General features: G+C 41.1%; 1 protein-coding gene across 2 annotated transcripts in view; it reads right to left on the bottom strand.

Annotated features, from left to right (window-relative positions):
* Positions 1–16,854: 16,854 nt before the first annotated feature.
* Positions 16,855–27,645, bottom strand: part of lrrc1 (leucine rich repeat containing 1) — a 64,012-nt gene continuing 53,221 nt past the window's right edge. The window contains exons 11-14 of one of the 2 annotated variants that reach the window (XM_056260155.1): positions 23,509–23,624; positions 22,885–23,072; positions 18,343–18,485; positions 16,855–17,181 (exon numbers count right to left, since the gene is read on the bottom strand). In XM_056260155.1, the coding sequence (XP_056116130.1) occupies positions 17,020–17,181; positions 18,343–18,485; positions 22,885–23,072; positions 23,509–23,624 (609 nt within the window). In that variant the 3' untranslated portion in view covers positions 16,855–17,019. The remainder of the gene's footprint in view (positions 17,182–18,342; positions 18,486–22,884; positions 23,073–23,508; positions 23,625–27,645) is intronic. The other variant, XM_056260156.1, reaches the window with a different exon arrangement.

Raw genomic sequence — 27,645 nt, 5'->3', positions numbered from 1 at the left:
TTGGTCCAGTTGACCGTGAGACCCAATCTTTCCAAGTGACTGAGAAGCATAGTTCTGTGAGATACGAGCTCTATTTCTGACTGTGCTAGAATCAGCCAATCGTCCAAGTAGTTCAGAATTCGCACACCCTGACATCTGAGGGGGGCGAGCGCCGCGTCCGTGCACTTTGTAAATGTATGGGGTGCCAGGGACAGGCCGAACGGGAGGACGGTGTACTGATATACCTGGCCGTTGAAGGCGAATCTCAAGAATGGCCTGTGATGGGGTAAAATCTGTATCTGAAAATCCGCATCTTTCAGATTGAGAGATATAAACCAGTCCCTCGGGCGAATTTGCGCGAGAATCTGCCTGGTTGTAATCATTTTGAACGGTCTCCTCATGAGAGCTTTGTTCAAAAATCTCAGATCTAATATAGGCCTCAGGCATCCGTCCTTCTTCGGTACGAGAAAATAACGGCTGTAAAAGCCTGACTCGCTCAGAGAAGGCGGCACCGGTTCTATAGCTCCTTTGCACAGCAGTTTGGCTATTTCTGCGCGGAGTAGATGTGCTACTTTCGCGTTCACTGTCGACTCGGTCCGAGCGTGAAAACGCGGGGGACGGCGAGCGAACTGTAGTGCATAGCCCTGTCTTATTGTGCTTAGCACCCACTCTGAAACCCCTGGAATGGCTTCCCATGCTTGTGCATGTGTGGCTAGGGGGAGAATGGCCTCCGGGTTCCGGTCGCCGCACACTGTGGGCTTCGGGAACTGAACGGAGACGTGGGCGCGGCGTGCGCGCGCCCTCGGTGCTTGAACAAAGCGGCTTGCTGACAGCCGCTTGGGCTGGTTCGCACATAACGACCCGATTACATTCAATGGGGAGCGTTTTACAATGGCTTTCTGAAGCGCGAGCGGGGCTTGAACCGGAGCCACTGATAGTAAGCGCGAGCGCTCGTGAGCGAGCTCGTAGCATACATTCACAGTCTGACCGGTATGAGTGCTCGAATACGGCGGCTCGCTGACAGCGAAGGTACGCTGTTTCATATGTGACGTCCCGGTTACTCAGAGTGGGGAACGTTTTCTGAGAGCTTTGTAGCGAGTGAGCGGCGCCGGAGGCGAGGCATTTATTAGTAAGCGTGAGCGCGCTGGGGTGGGCACGTAACTTACATTCACAGCCTGACTCATATGGGTGTCTAAATGCGGCGGCTCGCTGACAGCAACAGCTGGCTGTTTTAAATGAGACGACCCGGTTACTGTGAACGGGGAGCGTTTTGTGAACATTCTGTGACGCGCGAGCAGCGCCGGAGACAGTGTGTCTGTTAGTAAGAGTGAGCGCTCGTGAGGGGGCACGTGACTTACACTTACAACCTGATTCATACGAGGTTGAAATGGCCGTGTGACAGAGCGGGCATGAGATGGACGCGAGCGCGAGTTCGCGGGCGCGATGTTTACATCTAACACTCGAGCGGCATTTGCCAGCTTTATGAGAGTGGGCTCTGTGGGCAGGAAGGACATATGAGTTATAGTGCTTGTGTGTAGGGGTGAACACTGGGGCGTGGGCACAATCTCTACACTTAAAACACCAGCGGCGTGAGACGGATAACCAGCAGTTCTACCATAAAGACTCAGAAGGATTCTCGAATAAAATAGAATTTAATTTGTGAAAGGAGTTTACAGGCAAAAAATAAAAGTAGATGCTCGACAAGCTCCGTCTCAGAGTTCTTTGGCGTGGAGTCTTTTGTCCTCCGTCCGGGTCTGAAGGTTAGCTTGTAGGTCCTGCCTGATGTTAGAGGCAGGGGCGGAGCCTACCCCCCGACGAGTGGACGGGAGCCATTCTGGTGGTGGTGGGGAGGATGGGGGAAAACTTTGCTACGACACCTGCGTGCAACAACATGGGACGGTAAGATCAGTCTTTTATATTCGATGTCAAGCTGTGATTGGTAGCGTGGAATTATAAATTAATGACGTGGCGGTGAAGTCTTTCTGGTAGAACTTCCGCTTATGCTTTCATTGACTAGCTGTTTCATATATGACGACCCGATTGCTTTGAATGGGGAACGTCGAGTGAGCACTTGTACTGTGTGAGCGGCGCCGGAGGCGGTGTGTCTGTTAGTAAGCGTGAGCGCTCGTGAGCGGGCACGTGACTTACATTCATAGCTTGACAGATATGAGAGCCTGGACACGGTGGCTTGCTGACAGCAGCAGCTGGCTGTGTCACGTGAGACGTCCCGATTGCTACGAATGGGGAACGGTTTGTGAAAATATTGTGATGTGCGAGCGGCGCCGAAAGCGGTGTGTCTGTTTGTAAGCGTGAGCGGGCACGCGACTTACGCTCATAGACTGACCCATATGAGAGTGTTTTAGCCATGTGACAGAGCGAGCAGAGGATGGGCGAGAACACAAGGTTGTGGGCACGATACCTGCATCTAACACTCAAGCGGCATTTGCCAGCTTTATGAGAGTGGGCTCTGCGAGCGTGAGAGACACGGGGGGTACAGTGCTTGTGTGTAGGGGTGAACACTGAGAAGTGGGCACTTTTTCTACACTTGAAACACCAACGGCATGAGCCGGATACCAGACATTACACTATTCTGAGATTTCTCTGGGCTACCGTAAAAACGGCGGTTGTGTGCAGGCAAGCGGGTAACATTACTGACTCGTTGGCTGCCAAATACTCCACTGCAGTAGCCCTTTCCAGGGGGACTGACATGGCGAGATAGTTTGACGGCGGTCCGGCCGCGGCTTTAAACAGTGCTTTCTGTACGTAAGAAAAACTGTCCGCGAGCTCAGAGAGGAGAGCCGTATAAATTTTATCTGCTGCCAGCCGGGATTCGAACACGGATCTCTGGCGTGAAAGCTTAGGGTTACGCCAGTGAGCCACAGGGGTAACGGCGTAAGCTTAAGTTAGCGCGAGCAGATAAGAAAGCGTCATCACAGCTTTGTGTCGGTGTTAGTTTGCAGGAGTGCATGTTATATAACAGGCTCATAGCTGCAATATTGAGAAATAGGGGTTAGTCCGGCCTCGGCGGGACTAGAACACTCTTCCCTTTTCCGCCGGTGAGATACGCATGCGCCTGGGGCGCGGGGGCGGGATAGCTTTCTCGTACGTACAGAAGCTAGCCGCGATTAGAACAGCTGTTAGCGGCGCGTCCACATCCATATCAAGCGCCTCGTCCCCTAAGGCGGCGGCAGTGCGGGCGGGAGCCGGCGGCTGCGCGTCCGGGAGGGGGGGGGCGGGAAAGGAGAGAGAAATGCTCGAGGGAGTTGTTCCGGCGAGCGTTTGAGTGCCACATCAGGCTCCGGCAGTGTCTGTACACGGTGCTTCTTCTTGCACGGTCCAGCAGATGGCGGAGTGACAGCTTTGCTGTTAAGAAGTCTAGACGAGCCCGCAGGGTCGACATGGATAGTTCCTCACAGTGGACGCAGCCTCCCGACGTGCGAGGGCTGCGTGGTCCGGGCCCAGGCAGAGAGCGCAAAACACATGGCGGTCTCCGACGCTGAGCGGGGCTCGGCACGAGCCACAGGACGTGCGAGGCATTCTTACAAGAACGCTCGCGCTCTTTTAGAAAAGTGTGTGTCGCAGCGGCGAGCACACACACACACACAGTAAATACAGTGAAAAGAGCAGTAAAGGATATTGTCGCCGGATAGCGTTGCTGGCACGGAAGGCTGAAGGTGGCGAGAAGTCGCCCGGCTTCCTCAGGCGCTTTCCTCTGCTGGCAGTCGCTGGATTCGACGGCGGCGGCTTCTCTCGGATTCAGCGGTATGAAGAGCTTCGCTGAAGAGATGAAAATCAGGGAAGCAGCCTCTAAGCCCCGCTTTTATACGCTAAGCCACACCCCCTTGCGCGGGCTGTGACGCGTAGTGGGCGCGACGTCACGCCAGGCTCACTGGTAGGCTGCCGCAGTTGCCGCAAGGCAGCCAATGAGCACGCTAGATAGCCTGCTCTGGGTCTGCAGCTGCTGCACTGCATTGACAATATTACAAAAATTAAGGATAATTTTGGCTTCAATATCTCGAGCAAAGATGAACTTTACCCATAGCGTAAGCTAAACTTACGCAATACGAGAGAACCTCTCGTAAGAGAACTTAAATAGTATCAGAATGCCAAGCCAATAGAATGAATAATAAATAGTTAATAATCAGAATAAAGAATCATTCTTGAAAATAATCGTTTATAAGTAGCTAATTATGTAAGATGTCAGCACAGTCACAGGTGTGCATTTGTTCAAAAAATAAAGTATGAGAGGTTGTTTTGTAATTGAAATATATTCATCACTAAATGCTGTTGTTATGATGCACAGTGGACAATATTCACAATGTCTTTCTTGTATAAAGTTTTATGCAATATATATACGTATATATATGGTTTTATTGTTTTTTATAAAATGAAGTACCAGAAGATATAGCACTATGGTATCTCCGCGGTGACGTGATGAACCGGTCGCCCCCCACCCATCCCCCACACCCCGAATTGAGTTGTCCTGAATCTAATGGTCACATGATTTCTTTCTATACTTTTTTTCTGTCATTTTGTATTTACTGTAAAACCTACTTCAAACTGGCCCTCCAATATTCAACTGATTTGCATGAGATTTGGAGTGAATGACTTCATCATTAATTGACAAACACCGATTAGCACTGATAAAATCACCATTACGTCCAGCCTTGAGGAGCCTTTTGGTTTATTTGATTTCCTTTCTAAGAAACATCACTTGTTTTCGTCTACAGATTGTTACCTTAGCAACCAGAAAACCCTCAATCTCCATCATTACTCGCTCATTAAGCTATTGAGACTGTGGCTGCATGACTAATTAAGCACAATGTCTGAACACTTGAGCAGGCTTGCTAGGATTTGTGCTTTCGTGACATTTCTAATTGAGTGCATTTAGCTAGGATACCCAGTTCACTGCATGGCACAGTTTGAATCAAACTCCCCCATTTAGCATGTTCATGCATTTATGAATGGTCTTATGAACAATATTCTGCTTTTCTTAAAATGTAATATATCATGCATCCAATTGCAATAGTAACCAAATTAAAAAGTTTGTCAAGATAAACTTTGATGCTGGCTTGAGAAAGCCGAATCAGAAAGTTTAAAAGCTTGAAGATTGAAGGTTTTCAGGTTAAAGTAGTTTGAAGTTTGAAGCAGTTTTAAAGCTTTAAGCTTGAAGGGTTTGAAGCCAATATAGTCTATCAGGCAGACAGGGTGTTTGCTAGGGTGTTTTAACATGTTCTTTAGGTGTTTTAGATTGTTGCTAGCATGTTATTAGAAGGAATTAGCACATTGTTAGCATGTTTTAGCATGGATGGATGGGGGGAAAAGTCTGAGGGTCTGATCCGAGTTTGTTGGTTAAAGCTGTAGGAGTTATAATGCATGCGAACCGCACTCAGACCCTTGAAAATTAGAGTACAAAAAAGTATAAGTTTATTTATATAGCACCTTCACAGAAAAGGAAGGGTCACAAAGTGCTTTACAGTAAAAAATAAAATCAAAACAAATACAATACAATAAAATAACAACTGTCCAAATACCATAGAAATTTAATAAACGCCAAACCATATTGTTAATTAAAAGCTTGTCCAAAAAGATGTGTCTTTTAAAAGATCCCACAGAAACCATAGCCTATAGTTCTCAATGCTAAAGCGTGAGAGTTCGTTCCAGAGCCTTGGAGCCACAACACAGAAAGCACGGTCACCTCTCGTCTTAAGACATGTTCTGGGAGTAGTTAAAAGGACTTGGCCTGAAGACCTCAGAGACCAACCAGGGGTGTGTGCATGTTGTAGATCCTGGTTGTTAGAGGGTGCTTGACCATGCAAGGCTCTGTAAGTAATGACTACAGTTTTATAATGCAAACCAATAGGAAGCCAATGAAGGGCCTTCAGCACAGGAGTAATGTGCGACCTCCTGCTGGTCCTAGTCAAAAGCCTAGCCGCTGCTTTCGGTTTGCAGTCGATCCATAGAAGATTTGTTCAAACAAGTGAATAGAATATTGCAATAATCCAACCGTGATTAAATAAAAGCATAAACAAGCATCTCCATCTCTTTTTTGAAACCATAGATCTAATCTTAGCAATGTTCCTGAGATGGAAATAAACGGAACGAACCACCGACTTTTAAAGCAACACTATGTAGTAGGCAAAACCCTTGTGATGGTACATCGACTTACAATAGGTTGAATGACACGTCTGCCATAGCCTGACGGAGTCTGTATCGCTTTTACTGGCACTACGTAACTTCGGGGTTCGGGTAGTAACCCAAAATTCGACTGCTTTACGGCATACCTCACTTCCCCCACCACCCCCACTTTCTCAAATTCGGACGTGAGAGCCCAACTATCGTTTGTTTGCCGGATGTTGTTGTCATGATTCATCATCATCATCATGGCCAAAGCAGCAACTAAACCAAAGAAGGCGAAGGTTTTGTCGGAGGAGACTAGAAAGAGAAAAAGGGAGAGTGATAGAATCAAAGGCCGGACGAGGATCAATATTGGTCCAGCGTTCGCTCGCTGGCGTGAGCTAAAGGAGGAGGAGGGGTGCCCGACCGATGCTGACTTGGCCGTTATGCTTTTGGACTAGTAAAATTCATCTATGGTAGCTTGATATTATAATATTGACGATATATGGCTATTACCTACCACACAAACATTGAATTGAATTAGCATATCCATTCTGTAAAACATTCGCCAATAGGCTACTATAATGACGATGGCTTGTAAAAGTGAGCAACGCGATCTTTTGGCGTTTGAAAAAAATAAAACCCATGAAATTATATTCATATGACATGCTGAAATATATGCCACTGTACCTGGGATGAAGACATTTCACACGCAACACAGGCAGTCTGCCCAAGACGTGAGAACTCCTTCTGCAGAGTTCGGGGGTTTCGGCTTGTAAACAAATTCACATGTAACCATGACAGATTTTACGACAGTAGTAGAAGACAATACTGTTTCCCCAACTGTAGGGGGACCCCGAGAGCAAAAGTTACCTAGTGACTTACCTAGAACTTACCTAGTGTTACTTTAAAACACAGATCTGTCAAAAATGACACACAGATTTCTTATGTCACCTCAGTCAGAGGATGATACACCCCCAATGGCCTGCCTAATCTTAGGGGTAATGTTGTCTGGGGCAATAATCATCACCTCAGTTTTATCTGTACAAAGTTGCAGACAGTTGTCTGCCATCCATTTGTTAATGAAGACTAAACAATTCTGCAGAAGGGACAGTTTGTCTAGTCTATCAGGACTAAAAGATATATATGATTGGATGTCATCAGCATAACTATTATTTTGAAAATACTAATAATCTTGCCAAGAGGAAGCATATACACACTGAATAACAGAGGGCCGAGCACAGAGCCTTGTGGCACACCACAGGACAAAGGAACAGAGTCTGACATGTAGGATCCTATGGACAAAGAAAAACTCCTAAAACTAATCCAGAGCTGATCCAGAAATGCCCACTAAAGAGTTCAGTCTACCAATCAGAGTGCAGTGATCCACAGTATCAAACGCTGCACTGAGATCAAGACCAGCACAGGACATCAGCAGCCATCGAAACATCATTTGAGGCCCTGAGAAGGGCAGTTTCAGTTGAATGGTTTTTAAGAAAACCAGACTGAAATTTATCACAGATATTATGAGCCTCCAAAACATTATTTAACTGCATTGCCACACGATTTTAGAGATAAAAGGTAGTTTAGAAATAGGCCTATAGTTGTTAAATGATGATGTATCAAGATTACTCTTTTTTCCGAGAGAGACTGAACAATAGCATGTTTAAAACACATAGGGACCTGTCCCAGCCTAAGAGATAAGTTTATAATTGAAACCAAACACGGGCCAATAGATTTCAGAATGGATTTCATAACCAGAGATGTAGGCAAAATATCCACAGGGCTTTGGGAAGGCTTCACCGAACACACTAACTTAATAATGTCATTCAGAGAAATGGGGCAAAAACAGTCCAGTCTTGGAAGTCTTTGTTGGGTATACTGTAAAACTTTTTTTCTTTTGTCAAATCAACTTAGATAATTACTGTGGTTTAGATAACATAATATTTAGATTTTAATCTGTTGATTAAACCAATCTCCTTCATTGTATTAACTCAAATCTCCAAATTTTAAGGCAACTTGCTATTCTAAGTTAAATCAACAATGTTTTTTACAATGGTTTACTGATGGTGCAATGCCCTGACAGCCATAACCTTGTCCACAAAATGAGACAGAAAATGGTTGCAGTCATCATTAGAAAACACAGGGACAAGAGATGTAGCAGGAGAAACAATGTTGTTAGTCGTCTCCAACAGAGTTTTAGGATTCCTTAGGTAGATATCAGTTTCGTAAAATAAGAGGCTCTAGCATCCTTGATCAGATCTGTCGAGAGCTCTTTAAGATGCAGGTGGTGTTCTTGCTTTCCATAAACGCCCAGCCTTACGACAGACACGGCTAAAGCTGCGGATGGCGTCTTTATCCACGGGGATGCATTAGTATTAACAGTGGGAACTTGCTGAGTCTTTAAAGGAGCAACTCTATCCAGCAGCAGGGTGCAATGTTCATTAAGGAAAAGTACAAAAGAGTTAATGTCATTTGAAATAAGATCTGAGAGTCAAAAGCGTCTGAGAAGTTCTCAAGAGCAAGCTGGTTAATCATCCGAGAGCTGGACACTCGCTTAACAGGCAGAGGATCCTCATTACAGGCGAGATCAGATAAAATCATCATTAACAAATACATCTTCAATGCAAATATTGCTAGTGTTTAGACCGTGAGCGAGAACTAGATCGAGCGTATGTCCCTTACTGAGGACCAGAGACATGTTGAGTGATGTTTAAACATTCAGAAGCAGTGTTGCAGGGATCACCATCCACGCAGACAATAATCACACTATTCATCTTAATAATGGATGATAAGAAGTCAGTAAAATCACTCAGATAAGAGGCGCTGGCCCAGGCGGACGGGAAACTAAAATACAATAAAATGAATTTGAACGTCCAACTTTAATCATCTGTAGTTCAAATGAAGAGTAGCGCTCATCGACTGGCAAATAAAAAGCTTTGTAAAAACCACAGCAAGTCTTGGCGTGCAATAAAATAAATTATACTACAGGGCTGTTGAATGCTTGATTCTGATTGGTTGAGAACGTTCTAAGGTGTGCAATTATTTTCAGGGAAACGCACGGCTAAAGTAGTTCCAGGCAGGTTTTGACCGCATTACAGTTCCATATCACTTCGCGCAGTTAACTGTAATAACGGAAAATAGGATAGGCTACAATTCATAACAAGAAAAAACATGCAGCCCCATGCGCTTGATCTGCAATTTTCTATGTCTAACTTCACAATCAATGGACACATACAGTTTAATTTTAATAAATAAAGTATGTAGTCCTATCTATAGGCTAAATAGAAAATTAAATTGAATAGGCTATATAAATAAATTGATAGTCTTGCTGGGTTTTCGTAATTATTCCAGATATAATATAACAAATAAATAATTATTGATAGGCCTACTTGTTAAAGGGGCTTTGTTTTTCATTTATTGGGTTATCTACTGTCAATTATAGAAAACAAGAATGAACGAATTAATTAAAACAACTTTAATTAATAAATAAATAATAATATTGACGCACATGCTTTTCTGTCTCATTATTGCAACATCTCTCTCTCTCTCTCCCTCTCTCTAATAACGGCATTAATAACTGCATAAAGCCGGGACACACTGACTAAGGCCAGTTATGAATGTAATTTGATACTTATGACTGATCATGCCCAAACGCGTGTTCAGCGCGTTCAGTCTGTAGCCTATTCAAGACCTGCTACAGTTGATGGAAACAGTCAGTCTTCGAATGTTTCAGCGAGTCGTAAGTGTGTCCCCATCATTAGTCTGCTATCAGTGGCTCAAACCTCCGTTACTAACTCTAAAATTACGTTTTGGAATTAGCAACGGAGGCATGGGATTAGATGCGTAAGAAATTAGTCCTACATACAAGAGCGTTTTAATGACAAAAACTTGACAAACGTCTTGAAATGCATCATCTAAACAATGTTTTGAGGTGTGGTAACTGTAGTATAAGCGGAATAATTGACTTCAGGCCGTTGAATTATTAGAAAAATAATGCACACCCGAGGTGTAACGGCCACTCCACTTCGCTCTACCACCTCGGGTGTGCATTATTTTTCTAATAATTCAACGGCCTGTCGTCAATTATTCCTTACATAAAAGATCAATCCACAGGACAGATCAGTCAGATGACTGTGAAAACACTTGTCTCAGAAGTTCGATATGTTGGTTTTCTCAAGCCAACATAATAATTAATTTTATGAATACCCATTGCGAATTGAACACATTTTTTTTGTACTTTTAAGGGCCTTCTCTCACTTTTCTCCAAGATATTGTCTGTAAAATATTACTAGCTATATTAATTCAGTTTCATTCATGGTAAAACAAATACCATGTTGAGCACCATAAATACCAATAAGCAGAGGCATATAGTTAAAAAAAAAAATTTCACCACTGATTCTTCCATTCCTCTGCAGTTAGAAGTCCATATAACGATGTTTTCCCCTTGACATAATGATAAACTCTTCCTGCCCTTATTTAATATTCAACAATATTATTGATCTCCTGCATTGACACCATTATATGAGAACTGAACTGAGCTGGACGATGACATCACGGTTTGCTCCAGAGAGGCTGTATATATATATATATATATATATATATATATATATATATATATATATATATATATATATATATATAAATGAACTAAAAAAATGAACCATCACTGAACTTACTTGAGCTGGACTGTGACGCTCTTTTCTTCTAGAAACAAACTGTGTTGCATTATTTTCCTGTTATCTCTGCAAAGCTGCTTTGAAACTCTCAGTATTGTAAGAAGCGCTCTGTTTAAATGAAGATGACTTGACTTATAACTCCCTTTGTTTGAGGGTGAGCCACTATTTCTCACAGGTTATAGTAAGGGACGCCACATTTCCAACACAAATTCATGTTTTTGAAGTTTTTGAAGAACTCTTGAGACGATAACGGTATCGTTTCCAAAAGTTTGCGTTTTCAGGCTGCCAGAATGGCATTGTCGTGTAAATGTTCAGACCGAGGGTTAAAACGCGCATTATGCAAATGTGTCACATGGTGACGTAGATACGTAAAGGAAATAGCGGCAGGACTACAAACTGCAAAGCCGTTTCAGGACGGGGTTTCTGTTGGAGGGAATATCTCCTGGACTTTGTATTCAGCTTTCCTGTTGCTCAAACAGTAGAGCGTCTGCGCTTGCACGCCACGGTCATGGGTTCGACTCCCACGGAAAGCAAAAACTGATATGAATGTAAATGTGTACCTTGAAATGCAATGTAAGTCGCTTTGGATAAAAGCATCTTCTAAATGAATATATTTGCAGCTAAATGAAAGGTAATAATATAAACATTATAAGTCACCTTTTAAAAAAAACTTTCCATCATTTGTTTCAGAGCTGAGTGATTGTGTGCTCACAAATGCATTCATTGTTTTTTTGCTGTTGTGTTGGTCGTCCTGGACTTTGTGTGACTCATTTATCTTTATATCACGCAATTCTTCTGACTTTATATCATGTTATTGTGACATCATAACTCCCAACTGCGTGTTATAAAGTCAGAATTGCGATATAAACACGCAGTTTATTTATAACAGTTTATTTCTCGCAAGTATAAGTCAGAATTGTGTGATTGTGTGATAAAAAGTCGCAATTATCTTTTTTATTTTTTATGATGTGGTGGAAACAAGCTTCCGTAGGATATGACTGCAGTCTTCATGATTTTAAACAGGTTTTTTTAATCCCGTTTATTTAATATTTACCATATTTGTCACTAAATCTCATCTCAACCATACTTATCATCACTTAAACATTAATCTCTAAACCATTTAATTATTATTTTTATTTAAAGAGTCATTGTTTAAACCCCTTAAGTGTCACCGTCCCACAGGTGGGACGTTTGCCACTATATATTTAAAACAATAATATCTTAGTAAAAACCTAAAGTAATATTGACAAACTATATATCATTTGAAAGCTTAAAATCTCTACTTTTCAAATTTGGTGGCTGTTTTCTAAAATAAATTACAGAGGAGCAGTAATTTATCAATTTGCAACAAGAATATTTCATATTCATTAGGAGTATTTAGGCCTTTATTTTGAAATAGCAATAAACATGAAAAATTATGAAAATTTGGTAGAAACCTCAGTTTGTTTTCATGCCAAGAGTTCAAAAGATAACACCAATTCCATTTTATGAGAAAAAAAGGTCTGAAAATGTTTTAAATATAAAGAAAAATATTATGTATTCTCGATTTGTGATGTGGCTGCGAGCTATAATGCACATATGTGGTCTTTTTTATGCATTTATTAGAGGTTTAATTCAAATCAAATACTGCCAAACCACCCATACTACTTCTGAATAGGATGTCTACTTCATAAATTGTATGAAAATTATGGAAATACATGGTTCAGATCACTCAAAACATATATGAAAATGGAGGCGCCCTTATATGGGCAGTAATGGAGTCTGGTGTTCACCTAGTGAAAAAGTTGGGTACTGCGCCCGAATAAAATCTTACTGTAAACTCATTTTTTGAGATATCAACCTAAAATTTGGAACACAACTTGTTCAGATTTTTGGCTTTAATTTCCTTGCAGTTTTAGAGTAAAATATGTTTTGTAATATATATATTTTATATAAAATATTAATAATTATATTTTTACATTAAATAATTTCATAAACTTAAACTTATATAACTTTTTTTCTGTTTCATTTTTAATAATTTCTACACTTCTACAATAATCTGGAAAATGTCTGGAAAAAAACAAGACCAACCATAGGTCAATATTCCAAAGCATTCTTGAATTACAACCATTTAAGTTTGGATAATGATTTTTATGTCTATGCGAAAAAAGGGGGGGTGACAGTTATGGGGTTAATAATGTCTACATCATAGATGTACATCTTCATCATAACCTATAGGTCAATTGGTATCATTCAGTCTTGATTCATATTCATATGTTGCTATTATGACATCACTTCAATTCGTAAATAATTTATTTGATTCATTGAACTCTATATAGTGTAATTCATAAGTAGTTTTTTTTTGTCCGGGATCGTCTTATTTGTTTAATCCGTAATTATTCAATTGTTAACTAGTCCGAATGCATAGGCTATATTTGATTTAGCATTTTGACACTTAATAATTCCCCTTAATAATATGCATCATTATTCGGGTCAAGCTAATTTGTTTTCAGAAACTCATCAGTCAGTTGTTCTTTCTTTCTTCTGAGAGAATGAACTGCAAATGTAACCAGGACAGAGCGAGAAGTGTAAAACCGTGCAGCAGAACGACAGGAGGACGAGCCGATCACAGATCACAGCTGGAGACACCCAGGATAGCAAGGTGACACTGACTAAATGTTGAAATTCCACTAGAAATAGAATCATCATTGTAGTTGAGGTTGAAAATTCGATGCTAAATAATATTGGATCAATGTTGAAAAATCAATGTTAAAATAACATTGAATTCTCAATATTGATTCAGTGTTGAAAAGACAAACATTGAATCAATGTTGTACACACGCTTCTCAGTGAGGAGAAGACGGCTGGCCTTCAGACCGAGTCTCAAAGAAGAAATCACAGCGGACCAGCAAGAGAATAAGAGCTCTGAGATCTGATGAGAAACCATCACAGAAGAGTCTAATGGAGGAATCCGAGCTGCTGGGAACTCTGGGATCGATCACAAGGACTGTCTGTGAGAGACGTCCTACAGTCACACGAGCTACACAGAAAGCATGTTATGAATGTGATTTTTTTTTCAAGAAAAGAAAAGTTCTGCACAGCTGTCATTGATGTGATCTTTGAAGAACACATGTATTTTGAAACAAAGTCATTTGTAACATTATCAAACGTCTTTACTGTAAATGTAACGCATCCTTGGTGTACATAAAACATTTGAATGTTGGTGTATGATGGCATTTGCAGCACAACTGGAATATGCAATCAGCAAATTGATTGATTGTCAATATGCGCCCATAGACAGTAAAAGAAATATGCGCCAGAGAAACGAGGGCGCCGCCATCTTTAGAGTATTGTCTTTGAACTTCCGTTTTTGCGGTCGCTCTGTATAGAGGGGTTTCACCAACGTCACGTTCTGGGCGGTAACCCGGATGCGCGGCCATTATGGAGGCACTCGGATGTAAACAACAGCATGGATTGCACTGTTCATGTACTACTGAACACATTGTTACACTAATAAACCACGGAAAAAACACGTGGTAGGTGCGAAATCATATAGAGAATGACTTGGGAAGCAGGACAGAGCGAAACATTTTGACAAACTAAAGTTAATATGTTTTATGTGGTCACATTATGTGGTAGCTGCTAAAGATCCGAACGAGTTAGCTTCTCTAGCACGTAACATTACTGCAATTCTTCCATCTATTTATTATCCCGAAATAAGATACGTTCAGATTGTCAGTCCAAAAAAGCACATGAAATTCGTTTCAAGTTACATCCATATGTGGTTTGAAATCCTATTCAAATCACATATCAGGACATCAGCCTCAGTCTGAACGCTCGGATTTCGCGTGGTATGTCTTAAAATGCAAACGTAGTTTATAGGAAACATGCTGAAAGTCACTGCCGAAACAATGCTGTGTTGTTGCAAAGTGCCGGACGAGCAGAAAAATATTATTTCTGAAACCGGCGCAGACGAGCGTGGGAAAAAAGCAGTAGCTAACGTTATATACCAGCCTCCAACAGTTCTGCCGTAGTAGTCCAGCACGGCGGCTACACATTTCCATGTTGTAACATTTAAAAAAGACAACATCTAACATTATATTGCAAATGCAACCCCTCCATCAACGCAAAGTCATTGCCATATTACCAAATAACATGCATGGACACACACGTCGGATCTGAACAGTTGCGATACACAGTGTGGACATCATTTTAGATCAGATTCCAATTTGATACAAAGATAATCGGATTTGGACTGACAGTGTGAATGTAGCCATAGTTAACATTAACTGCGTCGACATTTTAGCCATAGTCAACGCTTCATTTACATGTGTCTGATGCTGTACCTCTCTCAACCACAAACGCCTTCTTTCATCAGTTTTTTGCACTCTTCTCTTTAACTTTTGACAGTCTATAGCACTCGACATGTTTTTTCCCGATGTGACCGATTGGTACAGACAAAAACTCGACCATTTTTCAGCAGCAATAATCAGCCAAATTTGCGAGTCCATTCAGTTCAGTGGCATTATTCACGTTCTGTGCCTCCAAAATGGCCGACTTCCGGATTGATGACGCGTCGTGAAACCCCTCTATATCTCTATGGCATCGCTGTCCAGGAGTAATTAGCTGGTGAAGTTGATTTACTTATTGTAGAGTTTTAACGAACGTTATCATGAGCATTGTAATGTTTATGATAAGCATTGTAAAGCATATGTCTTAACAAATGGACCTTGGGAATTTTTTAACGAGCCGTTCATTCATAACTACGCAAGATCGCTGTGAAAATACAGACCGGAAGTCAAAAGACAATGAGCTCAGCGCGGAAAAGGGGCGTGGCGACATAAGGTCTATAGATCAAATGTTGTCTCATGTAGTGTGTGTGTGTGTGTGTGTGCGCGCAGTGTTTCAGCAACAGAACCAACCGCTTGTCTGAAGATTATATAATCATTCTGGAAGAGAAATGTATATATTTTGACAACACAATATTCAGTTGAAATGATGCAGAAAAGCAGCACATGCGAGCAGAGGAAGAAGCGCAGGCGGACAAACAGTGGAGATTATAAATCAGTGACGGGAAAACACTGAGAACCGGTTCAGGAAGACATGAGGGCGAATAAACAATGACAGATTTTCCATTTCTTTCACATTCATAAGAAAAAGAACAAGAGCAGTGGCTTCCGATTAATGTCAAATCTACGCATGAATAATGAATCATACCCGTTGCTTTCATAAAGTCATTTTATTATTTCAGTGGTTAAAATCATAAACGTACTGGCCCAGAAACAGCGCCTGCTTAAGATTGTTTTCTGTGCAGCTTCATCATTTACAATAAAAAAATCAACATTAAAAACCAAATCTGTCTTTCTTGGAATACAAATAACATACAATGTAAAAATGAAGTCCGTAGTGTACCATACACATATTTTTTTATTAAAAAACCCCCCAAAAAATGATAGCGTTGTTTGTAAAAGTGCATTCTGGCACTTGGAGGGAAAACTGCTCACCTCAACCCAAGCCTAACCATACGAACAGAAGAGCTTTACTGTAGAAGAAGATAAAGCACAGTGCAGGTCTGCCGGAGTGTGTCAGCTCGCCGTCCTGAAGCGCATTAGCCCTTATTTAGTAAAAACATGTCGTTTACACACACACACACACACTGGGTTATGAAGACACGCGTGCTGAAACAGCTCACCCTCACAGGAATGAACCGCGTTCAACATTACATCACACTCTTTGTTCGGATGCTTTTCTGAAGTTCTGGAATTAAGTCCAAGCGATGGGAAAGTTCGGTGGATACACACTTCTGTGTGAGTGTGTGTGTGTGTGTGTTTAAAATTGACACCACCTGAGCTGCCACACGTATAAAAGTATCAATATTCACAAGCAACTATACAAGAATTTTTAAAAATCATCAGTAGGTCCAAAAATGCCGGGGCTCCATGTGTCACCGAAAGAAAGAAATGCACCCAGAAAATAAAAAAATAGAGCATATATATATATATAAATGTCATATTTCTATATTAAAGATTCCGCTAAGACTTGTAGTGCACTAGCTATGGTCAGAAAGCGAGTGAAAAGCACCGGATGCGAGGAGTACGTGTGTGCTCTCTCTGAAGGTCTCTATAAAGGAAGGCACTGGTTCCTGACGCGGATGAACACGCTGGACATGGGAAAGGGCTCTGGTGTTCCCGGGAGAAAACAGGGAGGAATGGCTCAGCGGGACACACACACACACTGGGGAGGAGACATCTCGGAGAGACAGCGGTCACACAGACGTGCTGGTCACGCGCTCCACAGCATTATTGACCTCGTTTTTGTTGGAGTCCAGGCCTTTGGCGGCGATCATGTCCTTGCGGATGTTCTCGGCCACTTTCTTCATGTTCTTGAGCTCGCCGGGGTGAGGAGTGGCCCGTCTCAGCAGCGTCCTCTGAGGAACACACACACACACACACACACAGAACATAAAGATGAGGACGACATTGCATTGGCTATTCACCAGGCTTGAGCAAAATTCAGAAGTTCAGAATTGAATTGACTCCGCCCCACAGGAAGTTGAATTTGAATTGGAATGACAGGAAGTGGAATTAAACTCATGGCAATTCAAAGAAATTCCACACAGTCTCACAACAGAACGAATGTGTTGAAGCTCACACACACTCAGTGATAGGAAGGTTACTTTGGACATGTAATTGCTCACTGTTAGAAGTTATCCATTATAAATGTGGTTTGGATTACTTTATCAATGGAAAGCAATTTCCTTTTAACTTGATAAGTAACTAATTGAATAATTGATGTGTGTGTGTGTGTGTGTGTGACTGGTGTTCAGAGGGATATGTGTGTGTGTCGCCCTCAGGTGTTCAGAGGGATGTGTGTGTGTGTGTGACGCCCTCTGGTGTTAAGGGGGATGTGTGTGTGTGTGTGTGTGACGCCCTCTGGTGTTCAGAGGGATGTGTTTGTGTTTGTGTGTGTCGCCCTCAGGTGTTCAGAGGGATGTGTGTGTGTGTGTGTGTGTGTGTGTGTGTGTGTGTGTGTGTGTGTGTGTGTGTGTGACTCTGGTGTTCAGAGGGGTGTGTGTGTGTGTGTGTGTGTGTGTGTGTGTGTGTGTGTGTGTGTGTGTGTGTGACTGGTGTTCAGAGGGATGTGTGTATGTGTCACCCTCAGGTGTTCAGAGGGATGTGTGTGTGTGTGTGTGTGACTGGTGTTCAGAGGGATGTGTGTGTGTGTGTGTGTGTGTGTGTGTGTGTGACGCCCTCTGGTGTTCAGAGGGATGTGTGTGTGTGTGTGTGTGTGTGTGTGTGTGTGTGTGTGTGTGTGTGTGTGTGTGTGTGTGTGACGCCCTCTGGTGTTCAGAGGGATGTGTGTGTGTGTGTGTGTGTGTGTGTGTGTGTGTGTGTGTGTGTGTGACGCCCTCTGGTGTTCCGATGGAGCATTTACTGCCGATCAGCCGCTGCACTGACAAACTGCGCATAAAATAATCTCAGCCTTTGTCAAATCCCGTGCGGTCTCTGCGATGAATCGCGCAGCGCGACTCGTCAGTAAACAAGCTTTAGAGCGTGATATGCATCATTTAGCAGAGCCTCTTCCTCACCTCGTCATCCTCCTCGTCGTCGTCGTCCTCCATGAAGCGGATGGTGCTCATGCGGTTCAAGGCTTTGTCGTCCCAGGTGTCGTCCAGTATCCCACTCTCCACGAGACTCTCCAGCGCACCGCAGCGCGCCAGGTTATCCGAGCCTGCACACACACACACACACACACACACCTTTAGGATCAAACACATCCTCTTCTCTAGTGGTTGTTCAGAAAAACACAAATTATTGCATTTATTTCTTCAGAAAGACACATTGAGGAGTTTATACTGCAGTGAAAGCCCTCTGTGAGATCACGTTTCAAATCTTCTGTGACCTCACACACACCCCAACATATCAGCTCTTCACAGGAAGTGATGTCACATTTAATGGCTGAACAAAGAGACACGAGTCACTGGATGAACCAGACACTCCTTTTCCGCGCTGAGCTCAAAGTAACATCACAACTCTTTATTTTAGTGCCCTTCTTAGTATAAATTATAAACTTACTATAAAGTATGCATAATTACATGAAACTAATGCTAAACCAAACCCTAACCCTTTAGTAAGTACATGTAGTTATGTTATATCACTCAGTACTTATATAATTACACTGTAACAGACACCTTAAAATAAAGTGTAACCAAAATTTTTAAATAAAAGTTTGAATAAAACATTTGATCAAATGTATTCAAGCTTTTCTGATTAAAATAAATATATTTTATGATAATATTTTGTTTTTACTTCCCCTTCAAGTTTAATTGAAAATATTAGGGATGCGCGATATCGGCCGATATATGTTCATTTTTAATGTTATCGTTATCGGGCCGATAAGAAAATTTGCCTGATATATTTAAGCTGATAAATAATGCTTTATTTCCTTCAGCGGAGACGCTTCAGATGCACACTGTTCAAATTGCTTGAAATATGATTGGAATCTGTCACACTTTTGCGTGCAATTTTTGTAATCAGGCTCTCAAAAATCATAGAAAGATTTGGATTTAGATTTATCGGCCAACATATCGACTGTCAAATATAGAGAATTATCAGTATTTTGTATCAGCCACAATTTTCATATCCGTGCATCCCTAGAATTTTTTTTTTTTCGTGAAGAAAGAACAAAACTTGGTTATGGTATTTATCTGACAAAATGATTTGGCAAAAAAAGGTAAACACAGCTACAGGTTTTTATCTTACTATGCAAAAAAAAAAAAAAAAAAAGCATACATTGACAATCAATAATTCATTTTTCATTGATCATCTCTAGTTTTTGCATGCGTTCATAGTTTCTTTGTGTGACAACCTGGCCAAAAATCAAATCCGCATGTTATTATCACACATAAAACAATCCACTCCAGAGTCCAGGCACAACTGCGCAATACACTTGAACTTGATGTATAAATGAAAAGATGTCAATTTTCTTTGGCTGGAAATAGAAATTTTTTGTAACACTGTCAATGCCTTTACCGTCACTTTTGAGGATTTTAATGCATCCTTTCTGCATAAAAGTATATATATATATATATATATATTTTTTTTTTTTTTAATCAACAACATACGTTAGTGTTTGTTTTTAAATAAATACATTTTATATATATTATCTTTCAAAACACATTATAGGAGCTTAATCGTACAAATCAAACGAAACTCGTGTTGCACGTACAACTTCTTGACATGAAGCCGTGGGTTCCTCATCAGGAGAGAGAGGTTAAAGACTTCAGGAAAGGCGAGCTTCAGTGGCAGTGCGATAAGATATGAGATATGAGATATACATATAAGATATGGCTGAGGGAGTGTCTGAGGAGATAAGCCTCTTTAATCGTCCAATCCGCTGCAGTGTGGAGAAGGCAAGGCAGAGATATCAAGACCTGCTCCACACACACACACACACACACACACACACACAGGACCGGCGCCAGATGAAAGCAGAACATTACTCCCAAAAACCTCGGATTATTCTTGCCGATAAACTCTGCAGATCACGACCATCTATCCATGCCTGGAAAGTGTTGTAGTGTTGGCTGGAATGGACATTTTCTACATTTAACATTTCCCTACCTAAGTTTGATAATTTATCTGCTATGTTATGTTTATGACAATTTATGATGTATTGGTTTATGTCAAGTTGTCATAACAAAGACATCTCAAACAATGTCATATTTGCATTAAAAATGTCATAATTGAGCGAATGACACTTAATGACAGTTATCATAAACATGCATAAAACATCCTTCATATTCATGACACGACACATGATTATGAAGGTGTTATGTCAGTCTTATGCACACCCCTTCAAGTAAAGTGTTACCAAGCATCTAAATGTCACTTTAAAGATGAATTTTGTTGATACTGATTTAATTTGATTGCTGTGTCTTATTATTCTAATAGAATTTGATTTAATGTAAGAATTTGACAAACAATAAAATTATGCATGCATTTAATTAGGTTAAAAAATTGCTTTATAAAAGGAAAAAAACGCCCATAAAAAGGTAAAAATATATTTAATCTTATTGGAAAAGAGGATTTCTGTCACTGCTGCGAACTGACCATCACTCAGAAAATGAAGAATATCTCAAACTTTAGGAGTCTCAGTTTTTGGCACAAAATATTTAGTCCTAAAGTACCAACAAAAACACACTCTGCAAAATATCGTCTAATTATAGTTATCAATACAATCCCAGAAACATTGATATATCATGTTTTTGTCAATATCGCACACCCCTATGATACATTCATTTTGAGAAAGTACCTCGACAAGCATATGAAACTCTTTCGTCCCTAAAAAACAAGGAAAATATCTACAAATGAAAGATCTCCCATCCCTAAAGCAAACCTATCCAAACTCTATTGGAGTCAATCTTCATTTATACAGCGCTTTTAACAAAATAGACTCTTTCAAAGCCGCTTTACAGTGATATAGGAGATTACAGTAACAGAGATTGTTTAGGCTTTACAGCAGCTCTAGAATAAAGTTATTATCCAGATAAAGTTGGGTTTGATCGATTCACTTCCGTTGCAAAGATCATCAGTTATTAACTTAGGGTCCGCCGTTCCCTATAGTATAGACTTTTGCACAACAACAGTGTCTGGCGGCTCGAGAACGCAAACCTTGAAATAGGGTCCAAGGTGCAAGCGTTGAAGAAGTTTGAAAAACGTTATCATCTCCGCGTAAACTTAAAAACCGCGAGTCTGTGGGAACGCTGACGGCGTCCACGTGCGTATTATGTGTTTAGTCTATACACCTTATGCGCCAGAGAAACGAGGACGCCGCCATCTTTAGAGTATTGTCTTTGAACTTCTGTTTCTGTATATCTCTTTGGCAGCGCTGTCCAGGAGTAATTCGCTTTTGAAGTGGATTTACTTAATGTAAAGTTAACGAAAGTTATCACGAGGATTGTAATGTTTAATGCAGATGTCTTAACAAATGTCAGTCGACCGGGAAGATTTTAAAACGAGCCGTTCATTCATAAATACGCAAGATCGCTGTGAAAATTAGACGACGAGCGCAGCGCTGAAAAGGGGCGGAGCTACAGAAGCTCTATAGGTATGTGCATTTGAACTAGGGCGGTCACTTTACGTTCGAAAATCGATTGCACAATCGATCGGACGTACCAACACAAGTTTCGAAAACGAAAATAGGGAATCGATTTGAACGGCCTTTTTTTTTTCTTTTTTTTTTTTACAAAAATGTGTTTTAGATGGACAGATCAACACAGCACACAGAATAGATGCTGGAAAATAACAATGTCTTTTCTGTTCACCAAATGCTTTTTAATATTCGATATTACTTCAATGCAAGTGAACGAGCGCGCCGATATCTGTTGCTCAGTGACGTGTGTGTGTGTTCAAGTAAGCCAGAAATGAGCAGATTCTGCAATACGCTGTATTTAATATATCATGAGGATCACGAGTTGCGTATTTGCGCTAAATTGTCTTACACGAACTTCCCCAGCGAAGTAAACACAGAGACACGCCAGACTGGCTCGTGATTTGACAGCGTTTCCCGCCAAAGTTCATTTGTACCTGCGTTTGGCGGGTCGAGGGTGTTAATCTCAATCCCTGAATGTTGCGCTCCTGTTTGTCATTGTGCTGAAACTTCACGCCAATAAATCATCAGGAATATTGCTGACTTGTGCGTCTCAAGCCTCTTTACGCTCGTCCTAATGCCTGTTAGGTGTCCGTGGATTTGCCTGTATTTGGTGTTGAAAATGGAAACGTCTTTAGATGGAGAATCGATTTTACAATCGATTCAATGAACACTTATGTCTCAAAAAACGAACAGGTTTTCTTTAAACAAAAGTGACAGCTCTAGTTTGAATATATATGTGTGTAGGCGTGTAGTCTTTCTTTATAAATATATCTGAAGAAATTACTTGTCTGGCCTTAAAAATTCATAATACAGAATTTTTTGTCACTTCCGCGTATCCATGTGACCTGGAATCATTTTGACAACGTTGTATCAGTACAGCGGAGAAGGGAAGGAGGTCTTCACAGGGAGAGACTTCAGGACTTGAAGTGACATTTTCTGCACATTACTCCACATAAAGAGTCAGTGTTGAGCACACATGTCAGAGCTGTACCTGTGTGGTCCGGCTCGCAGGGCTGCTGAGGCAAGAGGACGCAGGTCAGGACCTTCTCTCCGGACTCGGGGTCCACATCCGTCTGGAAGGTGAGCAGGGGTTTGGACTGGTTCTCCGACAGCCAGAGCGCTTTGAGCCGGAGAGTCGTGAGCGTCAAGGGCAGGTAGAGCAGCCTTCACACACACAAGTTTCCAAGTTAAATTCGCAACTTTGGGTGTAAACTAGCTACTAATGACTGAATTTTCATTTTTGGATGAAGTATATCTTTATCATATATCATATACCACTGTGGCTTTATGTTTAGCATTTATCCCAGTCCAACTGACTTCCGCTGTGAATGCGTGACCATAAGTTATATGAGTTTTGGTCCCACTTTATATTAAGTGGCTTTAAGTACAATGTACTTACATCGAAAAATAAGTACAATGTACTTATTGTGTTCATGTTGTATTGTAAAACAGTTTTCCTGCTATTGAGGTGTGATACGGGCAAGGTTAGGGACAGGTGTGTGTGGTATGGGTTGATAAAGGTGTAAAGAGAGGGTCAACGGTGTAATACGCCTACAGTCTTCATCAAGCCCCCTGATGAGACGAGTGTGCTCTGACGAACCTGTTTCCCGAGACGTCGAGCACGTGCAGATCCGCGGCCTGCGAGAGCTCAGGAGGGATTCGGGTCAGCCGGTTCTCTCTCACACACAGGACGTTCAGACTGCAACAGCCGCCGATCTGAGACACAGCAGAAACAACATGAGCAAAGGCCCTGATAATAATGATAATAATAATGATAGCAGGACAATGACTGAGAAGACAGACAGTACAGAACCCAATAAAATGAACACACTGAGGCCTTGTCCACACTAATATGTTTCCGTTTGAAAACGCATCTTTTTCTCTCTGTTTTGGCCTTTTGTCACACATAGACAACGTTTTTATTAGGGATGCACGATGATATCGGGACAACATCGGTATCGGCCGATAAAAGCTTAAAATGACCATCATCGGCATCGGCCGATATGAATATTTCTGCCGATGAGCCTTGCCGATAGGGTGGCGTGTTTCCTATGCGCACGTGACGACCGTGAACGAAGCATGAGCGCCAGCAACTTAAACTTCCAACTAGGGGTGTGCGTCTCACGCGGTTTTTGATCGTGGACGATTAAAATGTCTCCACGATCTGCTTTTGAAGAAAAATCAGAGTATCGTGCATTCTATCAGTTCAATTCTGGCGCCTTCATCTCAACATACTGTACAACGCGACGTACATTCACATCACATCACGCAGAGGTAGAGTTACACTCACGGGACACCGCAATTCACAAAAGTTCATTATTTGCATGTGCGTCAAAGTCTTGCTAGGTAAACATGTCATTCACGTGCTGATGCGCTGTTCTAACATCCGCTTTACTGAGCGCGGACACCCGACGCTCACAGGAACTAAAGCCTGTCACAGCGCCTGCATACTGGACTAATCTTTCGAGTCTTATTGCGCTGATACTGTCAAATACACACAAGGTTTACATAAACAAAGTTGGTTATGTCTAAAGTGAAAGCAAACAGAGAAAATCTGCTTGTCAAATGCGTGTATATTAGACGTGTCGCGTGCAGTTCTTAAAGAGACAGTAATAATATGCTGCCGCTTGTCCTAAAGAGATACTGCACCCAGAAATACAAATTCTGTCATTATTTACTCACTCTAATGTTGTTCCAAACCTGTATTCATTTCTTTCTTGTGCTTAAATATATACGATGGAAGTCACTGAAGTACAGCAACTGTTTGGTTAGCCACATTCTTCCAAATAACTTTTTATTTTCAACAGAAGAAAGAAACTTGAGAGAGTAAATGATGACAATTTAAATTTTGGGGAGAACTATCTCGTTAATGTTAATAAAACAACAAAACACAGAGGAAATCACTCACTGCTCTTGACTGAGAACTTTAATAGAAGCTTTAATAAGCTTTTTTTGCACTTAAAAAAAAAATACAAATATATCGGTATCGGGCAAAATTAGTTTGAAAATATCGGCATATCGAATATCGGCCAAAATCCTATATCGTGCATCCCTAGTTTTTATTAATGAAAAATGAATAGAAGCTTTTTGAAAACGCTTTCCAAAGTGGATAAACTTGAAAACAGCGTTTTCGCGTTGTATATGGACTGTGAAACCGGAGGAATTTAAAAAAGATGACGTAAGTTTAGTCATGTGACGCATATTGAACCCATAGATATTCATGTTTATACCGGTTATATTATGTGCTGTTCACTTTCACACTGTTGCTAAAATATGTTACTTCACACACTCTTCATATCACAGTCCAGCAAAGATGACAGAAAATTCACTCACATGAGAACCGTTTTAGATCAAACATATAATGGTGAGTGTGTGTGGACGCTTCAGTGAATTATTTTGCTAAATAAAATGATCCTGCCAGAAGAATTGCACAATATCTTTAGTATTTATTTTTCAGTCTGTATCATCTCAGTGAGCTTTTAGCGTTTTCAGGTGTTTTTAAACGTTTCTCATCCACACTGAAACGCCTGAAAACGCTAGTGTGGACGGAGAGCGTTTTTAAACGAAAACGGCGTTCTCAAATGTCTCCGGATTAATGTAGACGAAGCCTAAGGGTACATTTTCACGACAACGATGTGCTTACAACGGAGACGTTTTTCCTATGAGTTTTCTGCGCACAGACGACACCATCGTCAAAACGATCCCCGTTCACACGGATCCGCGAAAACGACTAAAAGCGCTGTATTCTGCTGCCAGGCCAGTAGATGGCGATGAAACACTGTAGACTGAACACGTGATACGCATGTGCATGACGTCATCGTCTTCAGAGATTCCTGTTTTTTGTTGTTTACATGGAGACCGGTTTCAAAAACTTGCACTTTGAAACCCGTTTTCATGTAAATGAACGGCCAAAATGCATTAAAGGTTTTACCTTTTTTGGTGAAAACTGTGTCGTGTAAACGGACCCGAAGCCAACAGGGCTAAAATCAGAAGCAATTAGCAGCGATCTCAACGAGAGTTAATGTGCAGATAAAAGACAATGAAAGATTTTGAATGAAAACAATGGATTCCTATGGAGAGATTCAAACATTCGCCTGCCGATGAAGCGTTTCTTTTTCTTTGTCGATTGGCAAAGTTTTTCTTCGTCGGCCCGTGAAACTTTCCAGAAAATAAGATTTGAGCCTTGATGTTTGAAGGTACTGACACACTGAAGATTAAGGCCCGTTCAAGAACGATAACTATATTCCACACCAATGCACACTATCGTTCTGTTTATTATAAGCATGAACTTCAGTTTTGTTGTCCGCAGCTTTAAACGCTCGAGCTCTTTGAAGTAGGATGGATTCTGATTGGCTGTTAATGTTTTTATTTTTCATCAGCTGGAAAAAATCCTTATGAAAGTGATTCCAGTGATATTGTTCCTCTGTCGTTATTGTTAAAGCTGTGGGGTAGAATCGGCTATTCTTTTAAAATCAGAATGATCTTTTAAAACGTTATCGTTATCATCCTTGGTGTGAACGGGCCTTTATGCTAACATAAGAGCACAATGGTCAATAATACTAATTTATTATTAAAGTCCCCCTGTAGTCACTCATTTCAACCCTTAAAACTGATCTTTGATCACCAAAATTACATATTTAAAAAATTATATATATTCATGCCTTAAAATATCGTGAATGTAACTCGACACCCTTGCCTCATTTAGTATTCGCGGTTCTATGAATATGCAAATGAGCCCCGCCTCCACTCACTCCCTCAGCTCAGAGACTGGTTGACGATCACACGTTGATCTGATTGGTTACAAGGTCGTTTGTGACGTCAGAAACACCAGCGATTTCAAACCGTGTTTTTGAGACTGTCTTTGGTTCACTGCAGTTTTAAGCAGAAAATACTCAGCAATGCTGTCGACTTATGAACTTACACATGGTGTGTCTTAAAGCATATTAAAAACACCACATAGACACATAAACAACATTAAAAGCTTGAGTTTCACCACAGGGGGACTTTAACAATAGCTGGAATTAACATTTTACTTCATGCTGGCATTTTAGAGGCATAACTACTAATGAAATGGTACTAAACTGATCCCAGATAACAAAATCACTTTATATTTTAACTGCACGATTAATCATATTTCAATTCTGATCACAATCATTCCTGCTTCTCTCGATTAAGCAATAATATCTGCAAAAATGTCCAGCTAGTTGAGCTCAAATAAACCTTGTGTAATAAGTTGACCTTCTGTTGATTTGTGGAATAATTCTGAAGAAATGAAAGAAAAAATAAATTTCCAAATGAGAACATAGTGATTAATAATCTGATATAGCTTGAAGATGAAATAATATGAGATGACCACATTTTGCTGGCTTTTGTGCCTGAACCGTTGTGTGAGGTCAGAGAGGTCACAGCTGAGCAAACGCTCTCAGAGAACAAGCTGCCTCATTCATACAAAGCCATTGTTTAAACAAGACAATAACATTCCTCAAATCTCGTTCAGATTCCACCATGAAAAACCCTTTCAGAATAAGAAATGAGGGTTTCTCAAGAACATACGACACTTGAGGGCCGTTGAAGAAGACACAAGAGGCAGAACAGTAACACAAAGAGCCGTGTGTTTGTCCATGCCGAGACATGCCACAATAACACACAGTACTACAGTTTGTACAAGCAGCCAAAGTCATGTGACTGGAGTCATGTGACCTGTGATGGCATGTTGCCCCAGGACAGTATGCTAATA

Source organism: Rhinichthys klamathensis, unplaced genomic scaffold (assembly GCF_029890125.1).
Source record: "Rhinichthys klamathensis goyatoka isolate OS25496 unplaced genomic scaffold, OSU_Roscu_1.1 h1tg000174l_1, whole genome shotgun sequence".
Taxonomy (NCBI): Eukaryota; Metazoa; Chordata; class Actinopteri; order Cypriniformes; family Leuciscidae; genus Rhinichthys; species Rhinichthys klamathensis.
Note: the sequence above shows the minus strand (reverse complement) of the source record. Positions and strands in the feature narration are given on the sequence as shown.